General features: G+C 42.5%; 1 protein-coding gene and 1 long non-coding RNA gene across 4 annotated transcripts in view; both read left to right on the top strand.

Moving 5' to 3' along the window:
• Positions 1-236: 236 nt before the first annotated feature.
• On the top strand, positions 237-8144 carry LOC119024739. Of its 2 annotated transcripts, none has more exons than XR_005076586.1 (3): positions 237-559; positions 2257-2339; positions 7148-8144. It is a non-coding gene; the product is annotated as an uncharacterized LOC119024739 (long non-coding RNA). The 2 variants fall into 2 exon arrangements; XR_005076585.1 differs by having other exon boundaries at positions 2257-2348.
• A 2533-nt stretch (positions 8145-10677) lies between these two features.
• The window catches only part of LOC119024751 (A disintegrin and metalloproteinase with thrombospondin motifs 20), an 84282-nt gene continuing 80041 nt past the window's right edge, over positions 10678-14918 (top strand). For both annotated transcript variants that reach the window (XR_005076587.1, XM_037107822.1), the window contains exons 1-2: positions 10678-11010; positions 11268-11629. Coding sequence is in view for 1 of the 2 variants with exons in the window: in XM_037107822.1 (XP_036963717.1) it covers positions 10920-11010; positions 11268-11629 (453 nt within the window). In the remaining variant the exon portion in view is untranslated. The remainder of the gene's footprint in view (positions 11011-11267; positions 11630-14918) is intronic.

Raw genomic sequence — 14918 nt, 5'->3', positions numbered from 1 at the left:
CTAGACCCTACTCTGGGCAACCACAATGGAAGTAGAGAACCCTCATGCCAAACTCTCATTGGGCGGTGTTATCTGTTTCCACCCTAAGTGACCTCACTGTTATATTTGGTCGCTGGTCACAAATAGTGCGGCAGTTGTCCTGCCTGTGGTCTGTGGGGACTTATTACGTTAACCTGTAATTTCTTCTTTTCTGTTCAGACACATGAAAATCACAGGGTAATTTTGAAATTATACGATGTGTCCGAGCACTTATGGATGAATGCAAAGCTTGGTTATATGCTATAACCACTGTAGTTAGTTGATGCCAAACCTAGAGCGAGAAGTACCAGCAATGTCATGAAGGGATGTCATCTAATGGCGTGAAGCCATTAAGTTAAAGGTTAAAGGAGCAAAGCATTTCCCCATGAGCCGTGGGATATCTTGAAATCACCTGTTAACCCTGACCAATGCAAACAGACTGAAATGAGCGGTTGGCGGGCTGCGAGATGGAGCTAGCATGTGTGCGTCTGTATTTAAACAATAGTGAGAGACAAAGAAGGAGGGGAAAAAAGGGGAGAAGGTAAGTGGAGGATATATCTTGGGAAACATATCCTGTATTCGCTGTCTATAGGATAAGATAATCCACACCACTCTCATGCCTTTATGTTAGGTATGGAGAAGGAGCTAACCTAGCTAACGATTAGCTAACCTATTAAAAAATACTTGAAGCAGGGAGAAGCAGCAAGCCTTACCTTCGTAAAACATTTGCATCACCTTTAAAGCTCACTATTTAACAACACATCAAATCTCATTTGTTTAATCTGTACAAGTAACATACAAACATCAGTTTTTAGGTTCAGATAGAGTTATGGGTTGCAGGTGGACTATTTCTGTGACAACAGCAACAGACGGTGGATGGAACATATGTTGTTCTCAAAGATATTATTACACTGAGTCACTCCCCTTAACACCGCTATTTATTATTCATACATTTGTTTTTTGGGTGCATATTAAACAAAGATGTTACGGCATGTTAAACGGTGAGCATTCCGTTTCCTCCTGCCTCCAGTTATTATGCTAAGCTAGGCTAATCGCCCTCTGCCTTTTTCTCTGCACTTAATGTACAGACATAAATATCAATTTTCTTAACTAACTCTGAGAAAGACAGCAAAATCATTTTAGATGTTTTGATGCTTTTTACAACAACTATTCCAGACAGCCTCATTTCCATAATCCATGAAAACCAACTAGCTATCTCTTAACTTGAATTGTGTAGTCCATCACAGTGAATATCAAACCTATTAAGTTAAAAAATGATTAGGTTATCATTGTGTATTAGATAAGTGTACTCTACTTGATCTGCAAAAATAATTAGTTACATTGGTCATTTTCATTACCCTTATCACCGAACACATCTCTGTCAAAAGACTGAGCTTCAAAGAGCTTCACACACTCTCAAACTCTGGAAACAACAAGCTGATTCCTGACTAAAGGCTTACCACTGGCAAATGTTAGCGAGCCTGTTCAGTGGATACAACATGTAAACAGAAGTTTGGAGTCCAGAGTTTATATTCTCCCTTTTTGACAAGAGGCCTTCCCACACCTCAGTGTCTGCACTGAGCTAACACGTCTCAACCAAACTGAACCACCACTGAACAAAGAGGAACATAACTTCCTCCTGGTAACCGCAAACATTGTTGCAAACAAAATTGCTAAATTCCAAATTGCAATCCTTCACACTACTCATAGCATACAAAAGTAATTATATTTGTGTTATTATGTACTGTGTTAATGCTCATCACTGGTCGGTAACAACATTTATTAGGCAAACTGGAAAAAAGAGCCCATGACCTCATGCACATGGCTCCGTCCCCAGGATGTTTCTGTGTATACTATAAGTGTACCAGAAGAAAGATCCAAGGACCCCTACTGGACTGTCATCAAATCTCATGAGTCACTGCCTGCTTAAAGTTCACAGCTGTTAATATCCCAAATACTGGGCAGCTGTCGCTGGCATGGCCTGTGCCACTTATCACCACCGGATTAGTCCACTATGTGACACGCGAAGAAAACACAAAGCCCCTCAAAGTGATATGGTCAGCATCTAGCCTTCTGGACATACTTTGAGTAAAACGTGAGTGCTGGCGAGTGGAAACACATCAGATGGCAGATTAATGTTTGTTACATGGGAAGGTTTTGCATTTAATGTCAAGCATGTCCTTGTGTCAACTCAAACTAGCAAGATGAAACACTGATATTTATGTTTGCATCCATCAGTGAGGAGTCCCACGCTGAACCTGTTTCCACCGGCTGGAGAAGATAAATGCATTTCTAAGGGGACAGGGAATCAAAACTTGCTGGTGAGAAATGTGAGAACCACGTCAGGAAAAAAATCATCACCCACTATTTCTATCGCAGGGATGGACGCATGATTGCCCGCAGACAACTACAGCAAGGGAATATATATCTTAGTGAAACCCAATCTCTCAGAGACACATGTCAGAGTCACATGACTTGCGTAGCAGGCGTCATGTTGTGAGGGAAGTCACGGTGGGTGGATCCGGGCCGTGCACCGCTCGCATAGCTTCTCTTTAGATCATCGTCCACTCTGCGTAATGTTTATGAGTGTGATGTCTTATTACAGTTTATGACTCCCCCCTCCCGATCTTTTTAAAGTCAGTTTCAGCATTAAACATGATCTCACTTCGCTTGGCTTTTATTATTTGTCTCTCCCCATTTTAGAGTAATTGATACAATCATGTGATGCATTAAATTTGGTCTTTATGACACCAGACCTTTCCCCTTCATATCCTTCCTCTTACCCAAACACACAGACACGCAGACCAGCCCCACTTTTTCCTCTGAGTTCTGTATCCCTACAGTCCCTATTAGCGATGGAAATGTACACCGGTATGGAAACCAGAGCCAAGTAAGTGTTGGCCCTTGAAGGGATAATGTGAGAAAATCACAAAGTACAGATCGAGAGTGTTTGAAATGGTGCGTATGTGGAATTAGGCTGTTGCTTCCAAGATTAAACCTATATATTGGCTGACAGAGTACACATATGGTGCAAATCTGGGCTGGAAAAAGGCGGAACAGAGAGCAAAAGTACCTCTGTGGTTGTGAGACCCTCCTGCCAAATGAAACAAAACACTCTAATTGATATGAATAAGGATGACTTCAGCCTGCGGTGTACAAAATGTTGCATAGCTGCCAGCAGGAACAAACTGATACTTAATGAATCAGTAGTCCCTGAGTTACTCTTAATCAGAGACAACACAGATAATGATAAGTTGTTAAAGAACAAACTTCCTCAAGACTGAGACAAGACAGTCTTGAGACAAGAAGTATGTAAGCTGTCGCTAGATGTGTGAATACATACTGAGCACTGTTCAGATGAGTCACCCCTGTTTAACTCAAAAACAGTAAAATCCTGCAAGTCATCTCGACACTGATGTGTCTTGATGTGTCAACCCCGTGTGTGATGTTGAACTTATGGAGCTGGGCATTTAAGAGCCCCCCTCCTAGATAAAACTATATATGAGCTTTAGTGATAAAGGAGCAACGGATTAAGACAGCTCTTATGGATCAAGCATCAACATATAATGAAAAATATAATGTAGTACAAAAATAACTTTTAAAATAGTCCAAATACAGTATATTTTGACAATCCAGGCAACATATTGTCATTTTGCTTTTAAGTATTAGATTTACACTTAGATAATACTTACCGGTATGTATTTCAACATGTATTATTTAACATTTATTTTGAATACATTACGAGATAATATGCTATATTCTTGGAATATTCTTGTTTTTTTTTTTCCTACGATATATGGGAGGTGGCAATAATTGGTATTTGTCAATATATTTAGAATATGTCACGTGACACATTCAATATTATTATGAATTGTGTATTTCTTAGATACAAATGAAGATGACATTTCAGACATAAGCCTGTGGTAACTTTTTCATAACACTGTTTAATTGGCTCAAATGATGTAAAGAAACTACAAAAGTAAAATATTAGCTCTACGTATATAGAAAATATATTTACTTTTATAAGAGAGTTGTAACAAGTGTATAAATGGTAATGTAGTGGAGTAAAATGTGGATTATTGGCTTAGAATATACATTTTTAAGAGGAACGTCAAAAGAAAACCGATAACTCGTTATTATCCACCAATGGAAATGACTGGATATATCAATTAAACAAGCAATTTCCTCCTTGGTTAGTACTCGGTGTTCTATATTGCAAAGTGTAACTGGTAATTGCCCTGTACAAGCCTTCCTACTTAGATCACTCAGCAGGCTTTTGCTCGTGATGAAATGACATCAGCAGTACGATAATAAACACTGACCCTGTCATGAAAACAGGACGTCAAAATACAAGACTTGTATTTGTAAAAGCAGCAACACCTCGACTGTCTTTGCGACGTTAAATTAAAAGCCTCATTGTTTTGGTTCTTTCAGCAAACAGGAATCTTTCTGTTGTCAGTCAACCCTTTTTTTCGGTTTGTTATTTTGCCATAATATGACGATTCACCTATGAGCCAGCGCTCGGGAGAGTGGTGAGAGAGCGCCGCTTTGACCTTGTTTTACAGCTGTCTGCAGGGCTAAAACAGACAATGCCTCACTCAATGGGAGCAGGAAAGAGGTTGACAGACCACTGTGTTTAAAGGGCACTTGGAATTCAGCGGCTTATGAAGCTCCGCTGAGGCAATGGGGGGCGGAAGCCTCTTTTGGGGAAGGGGGCGCCTTAATCTGCAGTGCAAGCCAACACAAGTCTCAGGTGGCCGAGCTCCTTGATCACCGCACCATGAGAAGCACCTGAACGGTCAGAGATGGGGGAGGGTGGGAGGACAGAAAGGGGAGGTGTGGCTAGTATGTCATGGTAACTCCTTGATTTTTCATTTATCCTCAGATGCTTTAAAGTCATTGCACCGTGCAGACTGCACCACGGGAAGAGTCGGATACACATACTCATCTTGTTGCAGCACAGTACCTGCCAAGCAGCACTACAGAGTAACTTCCCTAAGCTCTGTTGACTGTCATGATGGACCTGGTGTCAGAAATGACTACAACAATATGCAGTGATGTATTGCAGTTTTGGGTTACTCACTGCGGTCATGTTGCAGACCTCTTACGCGGTGCGCGTCGCCTCTCGCAAGTTGCAACACTGCAGGGTGGGTAAAGGTAAGGCCCTGGTGTTCATCGGGAGGTATGGATCACTGTTATGACTGAGGATCGGTTCAAACGCATCGAACCATGAGAGGCAGAATGGCTCTGGAGCTGTTTGAGATCTCTGGCCTGCGCTTTGCTAATGTTTGGGGGGAAGAAGAAGGGTGTGGGGGGGACCTTGGATGATAAATCACCTGTCATGTCAGTGGAGGAGCCTCCACTGCTGCTTTGAGTTAGACTGTACAGTAGGAAGGACTGAGCGGTGCTTTGTACAGTGATTCTTGGAGAGCTGCAAACGTATCTGGCTGGAATCTCTGACGCTGATACAGTGTAATATGATGTGTTAATATAGCTGCTTTTTTTATCCATATGGGTCAGACACCTTTTTTTTTTTTTCTTTTTTAAAAGTTAAGCTCAAATGTATCTTCTTGAACTGGAGGATAACTGCAAGCAAAAATGAAGCAACGGCACTGCTGCTGTCATGGTATAAATCAGTGTCAAAACAAACCAAGCACAGAAAGGTCAAACCAGTCAGAGAGGAAACAAAGAAAATAAGAGCTGCTTTATTGTTTGTTCAAATAACGGCATATGAGCCTGCATGAGCCACATGGTGATTAATGAAAAATATGAGTGGGGGACAAGGCCAGAAGTGTTTTTTTTGCGGCCAGCATCATAAACCATTAAAAGCCATAAAATCAAATGTACCGTTCGTGATACATGAATTCTATTGATGTGCGGCGGATTGCTCCCAGAAGGAGACAAACCCCCTGGCCACACAATCTTCAGCATGCACACATGGTTGGAGGGACCTTTAAGAACCCCTCTTTCTTTTAGCCAGTTGTCAGTCTAAAAAAATGACACGTGCATGAAGACAGAATGGACACGCCTTTACATCAACACTGATGCTGCTTCTTTAATGTACAATGATGAAAATGAGATGCAAAGTTAATTTAAACAACTCAGTACAATGGATACTAACTTAAGATAAAGCAGAATAAAAAAGCGGGATTGTAAATGCCACGGGGAGGCCTAAAACGTTACAGTCATTATATGTTAATTACTCAGTTGTTAATTGCTTCATCCTGGGAAAAAGTCATGTCCTCAGTCATTAGTCCTCATTCACCAGACCTCGACCTTCTTTCCCCTGACCTCACAGGGTCAACTGTGGCTAAGGGCCAAGCAAGGAGGAGGGCCAGCCCAGAATATATCACCGCAGATCTGAGGGAAAGACATGGCTGACATGTGACAACCAAAAGCACTGTGTTATTAAGTCAGTGTCATTTGATCTGTGCACAAAACTTCCCACTCGATTTTGTTGAAGACTTATAATATATGGAAGCATCACGGGTTTACTGGAGGGCTGATGGATCTGAGTGCTCTCAGTCTTTACAACCATTAGTCCACATGAAATAAGCCAAGTTAGACTCATTACAGTGCGAACACACTCCAGATTTGAGGATTCCACAACATATAGAGGCCTGAGGCGGGAACTGACTCACGCTCGCACAGAGACCTGACTCAACACATCTGGCAGAAATTGGGGATGTTTTCTTCCATTAACTGTGGCATCTGTGGAGAATTAATGAGTATGTGGGTAAATACACTAACTCTAAATAAGCTATCCACTGCGTTTTATATGGCTAAGTTTAAAATGTGCCCTGGGATAAAAGCTAGTTAGTGGCTGGGGACCCTGGCACCTGTGTGCCATGCAGCACAGGTACAACTCCCTGCAGCGGCTGCCACAGTCTGGGAAAGTGGAACATCTGGGCCATCTGCCCCTACGACTTCGCAAGGTCAACTTTTTGTATGGCTATCTGTTTGTGTGTCGACTCCTGCCAAGAAAAATGTGTATGACCGGCTTTGGGACTGACAACAACATATCAGAGCAGCGTTTCTTTACACACAACATATAAGCGTTATTTTGTCACAACTTGTTTCTGTTTGTCAAATTCAATCTTTTTTTTTTTTTTTTTTTCTTTTTTTGCAGAATCGCACTCGGCTCTCGATGATGAAAGAACAGTGCCCGTGGTTTAGAGGAATGAAAAGCCTCACAGGAGGTTTTGGAGGCCGAATGAATAACACATCAGGGAGGCATGAGAGGAGTTACAGTGGGGAGATCCTGCTCAAAATAACAATAACTTCATCGCAGGAGCGTGGAAATCCAGATGCAGTTTGGCCTGAACACTGAGCCTTGCAGTGCATTTAAATGAACCCGATTCATTCTTTTATGTTAGCTTCCAACTTTAACGCAACTAAATGTGTGAATTGTGTTGCTTTATTTGCGAGTCTTAAACTGTTTCCAGATGTGCTGTAGCACCCATTAGTGTACTAATTGAGAATGTAATTAGATCTGCAATTACCTAATCATAAATGTGCTAAGAGCTGTTCTGGATGATGATGTACAAACGTTTTCATCTGTACATAACACCATTCAATGGGTTATTTTTCAAAAAGTGATGACGAAAAAACATTTGATGGCTACTAAAAATAGTATTCTTTTTGCTTGATGAAGATTTCGAAATCTACAACAAATGGGAGTTGGGACCTTGTCAACAGGTAAAGATGCATCAAACTACCTTTCAGTAAGAAAGATGATTGCTTATTTTCCCATTTTTCTCGTCGTTGTTTCAGCAAGCTTCATAACAGTTCATTTTTGCAGATGTTGACACATTTAAAATCAATCACGATGAGGAAATTCTGAGGCGCATTGATCTCACTTAACAAGAATTAACCCATAGTGATGAAAAAGGTGGATAAAATATAAAAACCAACAAATCACAAGTCGGTTTTAGAGTTTGTTTTTAGAAATTTTAGCTGTGATAACAACAGTGATGGGGACACTTCAGATATTGAGCAAAAACACCCCACAAGATTTGGTCTACCACTGACCACACTCTGATTTCATTTGAAATGTGTCCATAAAACCAGAGAGAGAGAAAGAGGAAGAGATGAAGCAAGGGAGCGACTTTTAAAAAAAAAAGTAATAGCCATGACTTGGAGACGAGACGTTTTGTATCAAAGAAAGAGCTCACAGGATCCAAAAGTGTTTCCGGTGAGCCAACCAAGTCTAATTACTCACAATGCTGTGACATTAGTCTTCAAAGGACATGAAAAACAAGACTCCTTTCACATGTCTATCAACATTGTGGAGGACTTTTACGTTGCCCAAATGATTTACGAGAAGCTGACCACATCACGGCCAAGGAAGTCTGCTCCCTCCAACAGATGACAGTGAAGGATGACTTACAATGCCCTCTGAGCTGATTAGTTTGAGCTTTGATTGCCTATTGCCTAATATTTTCCCACGAGTTGCAATTACATATTAATGTGGATTCTTCTATAGCCCAAATAATACATTAAATGTACTTTGGTCAGTGAGCATTATTATTGCAAGCCGACAATGACAGACATACTACACCACTGGAGGTTGCTACAGGGTCAGTATACTGTAGCTTATTAAGTTCACCTATGCTTCATGCTGTGCAGCTCAATACATCCAATGGATCTGTCCTTTGTGAAGCTCATAATATCAAATGGTAAATCAACCTTTTCTTGATTCCTTTTGTGACATACTCAAACATTTCCAGCAGCCACACAGTGACACCACCCATACTCTAATGTGAACGACAATTGTATATTTATATCTATACACCCAAGGGTGGGAACATTTCTGTTTCTTTCGATGTGTCCTGCCTGCGGACGTCACGGTCACACCCCCTGAACAAATACTTCTCTGATAGTTACAACAAAAGCTTATTATGATTGTGTCAAAGAAATATGATCTATTACAGCTGAACCTGTATCGTTATATGTATCTAATAAAGAACTGTGACCATGCTGTGAGTGGGTCATTTTACTGGTGAAAAATAAACTTGCCAGCAACAGTACTGGGGAAGGTATTGGAACATTTTAACAAAACACTACATCATCACAAATTAAAAAGATTTTACTGTCTTCAAAATAAACTCCATCTTTAACACCGATATGCCTGAAGTCCATCTCTTGACGTTTGTGCTCCGAAAATGAAACATACAAGAGGCCAAGCATGAACCCTCGCCTTAGGCTTATTTTTCTGGAGCCAAAAGTAACAACGTCAGGACAAGATCATGGTGTATTGAAGAAGACTTTAAACTAGTGTTTAAGACCACAAAATCATTAGGAAACTGTTAACTGATGTGATAAATCAAGTGAGACCATGTGTCTTTGTCTCATAAGCTTACAAATCAGACTTCCTTTTGAAACCGGAGGGGTCGCCCCCTGCTGGTCAGCAGAAAGAATGCAGGTTTAAGGCACTTCAGTGTTGGTTTACTTTAAAGACCCAGAAGCTCCCTCTGTCATTTATGCAATCTACAGTAGAGACTGTCTCCTCGCATCTCCGGTCTCTAACACATGTTAACCTGTCTGGTCACTGACCAAAAAGAGATAACTCTATATCAACTTCGTACAAACTGACAAGCTTTAGTTTAACTTCATTACTAGATTTCAGTCACTCAGCACTGCTTGGCTCTCTGTTGGACAAATGAAGCAATGGAGGCCCTGTGTCTAAACAAACGCAGGATTGGGTAGTAAAAGGAATCAGGTTACGGAAAATAAGTAACCAATCTGACCAGGTTGCATTTGAGGAAGAGGGTTATCATAATCACATTTTCAAGGATTTCCTGATTACGTTTAAAAAGCCATGAAACTTTGACGTGCAGGGTTTCTCGGACAAATGCTTCACTTTGGTGGGGGAGGGAGATAAAATAATGGCGTCGACTCGAGGAGGACGGTTCCATTCCTGGCAATATCGCCACTGTTGCTTCGGCTTCCAAAATGAGCAACACAAGAATAAGAATGTCCCGTTTCTGTCGTCTACGAACACCTCATTTTCAGAGTTGAAGAAACACACAAAAGAGCACCCCACATCAGTTTTTGTTGATTCTGACAACTGAAAATCCCATTTATCCAAAATGAGTAACCTGAGCCAAGCCTGAACACATTGTTGCTGCAGTTTCTTGTGACTCAGACTTACAGGGTGTGTTACAATACATCCCCTACAGATATTATCAGCGATGGGCTGCTATCATAATCTAGCTCTACAGTCTTAGACGCTTCATAAGTCTCTATAACACTGGCGTAATGTAGTTTCTGTGTCCTTCACATTTGTACATGTGTAACTATGGCCCTCTAATTCAAGATGATCCTGTTTCCTTGCTTGACTTTCACACCATGACTGCTACATTTCATTTCCAGACTGTTTTTTTTTGTTTTTTTTGGTTTAACACTGCAGCGCTCCAGCCTGCCCCATGTGTGGTGGTCGAGGCGCACTCACCATTGGCTCGGGCGCCTGTGGGGGCGTTGCTTCCCAGTTGGTGAGTGCTTAGGGTGCACGGGGTGTTCCAGGGATGGCTAAGGGAAAGCGTACTTGGCACTGATCCCTCCTTTCAGCAAAGACTGCACATTTTACATTAGGCAGCAGCAACTTTTTTTTTTTTTTTGTGTGTGTGTGTGTGTGTGTGTGCGTCTGTGTCAGGGGGATGAATGTGTCATACATAGTTCGCGTTTAATAGAGGGGCAGTGGATGCATGTGTAGCAATGCGATGAGGCCAGTGCACTTTGCAAGACTTGCGCTGCAGAGAGCCTCCGCGGATCCCACGACCTGTTGCTGACAAGCCGCGGAAGAAGGAGAGGGAGAGAGGGGGGAGCCGCTCGGGAGAAGACGGAGGGTTACTGCCTTGGAGACGACAGCCCGGGGTTTTTTTCTTCGCGGAGGGGAAATCATGCAGTTTGCAATCTGGCTGGTTGGACTAATGTGTCATCTGTCAGCGCTCGTCCGGGAAACTTTGCAACACCGATTGCATCCGAAACAAGGTAGCGTTGTGTTTTGATTTGATTTGTGAGTCGTGCATGCATGAAGGGTGTTTTGGTTGGTGGATGATGATGATGATGATGATGATGTTCCCGGTGTGTGATCGCTGGATCTCCAGGGGCTGCAGCTGCATTTCACCACACTGCCACTGCTTTTTTTTGTTCTTTCTTCTTCTCCAACTCTCAATCACAACTTTCTCTGACTTTTTTAATTCATTTTTTTTCTTTTTTCTTTTCTTTCTTTTTTTTTTTTTTTGCAGAAAGCTTCATCAAGCAGCTGTCATCGTACGAAATCATCACCCCGCAGCGCGTGAACGACTTCGGAGAGTCGTTCCCCCACAAATTGCACTACAGGAGGAGACGGAGGAGTTTGAATGGTGACCTGTCGGGCTTACGGGTTCACTACAGGATCGACGCGTTCGGGGAACGCTTTCATCTCAATCTGACCGCGCACTCCGGCTTCATCGCCCCCTCTTACGCGGTGACACACTTGGGAGCGGAACAGAGCGACGCCACGGACTCCCACTTCCATGACCCGAGCGATATGCGCCACTGCTTTTTCCGCGGACACGTCAACGCCAAGAGCGCGTACCCGGCCGTCTTCAGCCTGTGCACCGGCCTTGTGAGTATCGATACATCCGAATGTTATTTTAGACACTTTTTTTTCTTCTTCTTTTTTTAGCTAAGCAAAGCTGACAGGTTCTGCACGCGTTCTCCCGTTTCACTAACTTCAGTCAAGTGTGCGGGAGCGAAACTAGAGCAAGTGTTACTGGAGTCGTGTCACAGAGGAGGAGAGCATCTCAGCGTCTGTGGGGGTGATGCTGCCGGTGCACTGAGCAGGCTGGAGGGCATCGGGGTTGGTAGAGACTGTGGTCTGACGTGACAGCAGGCAGTCCACTCTCTGCTGAAGTGCTCTTGAGCAAGGGCCAAACAGAAAAGGCAGATTCAACCCACCTCACAAAGATCAATAGTATCATTGGAACTCCTAAAGCGTTAAACCTACAGTGTATGCAGCCGTTTGTTGTCATCTCTGTGCTTTTATTGGCTGTTTCTTAGCTGAGGCACTTTTATATCTATGGAAAACAAAGAAGGGCACTTGGTAGAGCGCATACCTCCGCCAGTGTTTTGTACTCACTCATAGATACCAGCCACCTTATTTTGCTTTATTTCTTGAGAGATTAACTGAAATGTGAAACAAAAGCCCTATCTCGCAATGTTAAACAAAGTGAGGAAAAGTTAGAAGGGTTTATTCTGGGCCTAGATGCATCTTCCATCCAAATTTCATGGAAATCTGCTCAATAGTTTTTGTGTAATCCTTGTAACAAACCAACCAACCAACGAGCAGACAAAAACTGCTGAAAACCTAAACTCCTTTGCGGACATGATAACAGCAGACATGCTAAAATGAGTCATCGTTTGAGTTGATCACCGGTAATAATTTAAGTAATTTATCCATCACAAATGCAAAATATTTGCTTGTTCCTGCTATGCAAATGTGACGACTTGCTTCCTTTTATCTGTTTTATATCACTAATTTTACAACTCTGTATTTTAGACTGTTAGAAGAAACAAAACCGGCTATTTGAGGACGTCACCTTAAAGTTCTGGGATCTTGTAATGAGAGGGTTTTTTTTTTTTTTTTTTTTTTTTTTTTAACTTTTCGTAGACTTAAGAGGTAATTGATTCAAGGGGAAAATAATCTTCAGGTCATTTTATGAAGGTGATCATTGCTCACAGCCCCAAGCAACAGATATTATCCTTCATTTTACAGCTGCTGTTTCCTTCTTGATTGCCCTTCATCACATCTGTTAACTCTGACGAGGCTGTAACGGAGTTATTGAGTAATAATGATTTAACAGCCCCATTATGCCATATGAGGATCCTGATGCCTGAGTCCTTTTGTTTTGATTGACTCCTGTGTGAGAGAATCTGATAAGTGTTGAAGGGAATGACTTCATGGGTCACATAGGGTTACTGGTCCAGGGGCAGGGGGTTGACCTCAGTCGCGCCAGCCGGATTCTGGTGTGTACTCTTTGTGGTGGGGGTGTTTTGCTGACCGCAGCTACACACAGACAGGAGTGCGACATAGCCTTGGTGTCTACCTCGTCTATCAATGACATAATCCTTATTTTAGATAGGTGCAGTGTGTACAGTACCAGGATAGCATGTCACAGAATGGGTATCAGCTGCACTTGGAGGCTTTTTGAGCTAGGACATTCACAATGCATGCAGTGATTGTGCTCCTGTTGAAGCCTGACATAATGATAAAAAAGTACTATGTTGTTATCACTCTGCTGGGATTAGGTCCCATTCAGTGTAGCTTTTGAGAAAAGAGACCACCAAATGAAGTTTTGGCACGTGTGTGTATCGCAATCTAAGACTGGAGGTATGCTGGAATCATCAGGGTAATAAGCCTTTAATTGGCCCCTCTGCCCAACTTTGATGTATGACTCGCTTATCCAAACATGTTTGCATCCTTTTTCAAGCCAATCTTTGTTGCTTATCTGCATCATCAACCATTGAGAATGACAGGACAATGGAGACAGCCCTGGAGGCGATTGGGTCATAAATGTGTCCGTATCTGTTCACCGGGGCTTAATGGCCAGGCGCATTTTGTTGCGATGAGGTCATTAAGGAATAATTAAGCACTGAAACAAAGGGGTCATTCTAGAAAAAGCAGGTTCCCCTTTCGTCCAGAGTTGCTCAAAGCCATCCCCAGGGGGGAGTCAGGGGGGAACTGGCGGGGGGTGCAGGGTTGAGGAGCTTTTGGCCTTTTCAAAGTGAGCTGTGACGGGCAGAGAAGAGAAGAAAACGCTGTGAGGACGAGACAACTGCCAATGAAGGTTGTGTGGAACATAAGGATCGCTCACACCGTGGGAAACGTTAGTTCCTGAAGGAGCTCGCTCTCTCAGCTCACTCACATAATGAAAGTGTGTGGTGAGTCAGCCCGTCCTGCGAAGTCTTCCTTCCTTCACCGGGCGATGCACCTCTGTGTAAAGATCAGGCGCATGACATCTTTATGTCCTATTCAACTTTGGAGATTGACTGCAACGGTACGCCACTTTTGCGTGACTCAGCGCCCACAGGGTTTGAAAGTGTCTTTGTGGCATTTGATAAAAACAGATGTGTGCCAACAGTCATTCCGTCCGTGTCATGAGTGTGACCTCGCTTCAAATAGGAGTTGCAAGGTCCGGTTCAGCACCCACTGCTGAACAGCAACCATTGTGTCTGTCCAAACTTTTGCCAGAGTTGCTGCTGAGCTAATGCTGGGAAACCCTGAAACTCTGCCCCCTCCATTGACTAAACAGAGCATTTGTCTGTTCAGACTTCCGTTAACACCGCATGAGAACTTTAGAAAGGCTCAACCATAATCATCTAATTAAAGTTAACTCACCGTAGATAGTGATTTACAAGATACAGGTAAACATCTACGAGTTGTTTCCTTGCATAAATCATTCATTACGTTTAGATCACTACAACAGTAGTTGTAGTTAGGCAGCAACATTCTCATATTTAATTAAAAGGTACCTAAATCTTTGAGCAAGTGTAATTAGACAAACGCCTGATGTCTTACAATCAGATGAGACTCAACTGAATGTTCTAAGTCGTGGTAGTATTCTGCATAAAGGAAATTTCAGCATCCACAGTCGCATGACAACTGGCCAATCACCGCCTACTGAAGATCATGTGATATGACTGAAAGCTCCAGAACTGTTGCCAAAAGAAGTTTTAAATAAATTTTGACCAACCAGATTCATTTGTAGTTTCATTTTGGTCCATTCTTTCTTAGATCCAAACATATAGAACATTAATCTATGGAGTGAACCTGCACTTAACGATCACAACAACCAGAGGCACTCACAAGTTTGCGTGTGATTGACAGTAGAGGGGAGGGGAAGAGCGAGGGCAGA

Source organism: Acanthopagrus latus, chromosome 8, assembly GCF_904848185.1.
Source record: "Acanthopagrus latus isolate v.2019 chromosome 8, fAcaLat1.1, whole genome shotgun sequence".
NCBI classification, from domain to species: domain Eukaryota; kingdom Metazoa; phylum Chordata; class Actinopteri; order Spariformes; family Sparidae; genus Acanthopagrus; species Acanthopagrus latus.
Note: the sequence above shows the minus strand (reverse complement) of the source record. Positions and strands in the feature narration are given on the sequence as shown.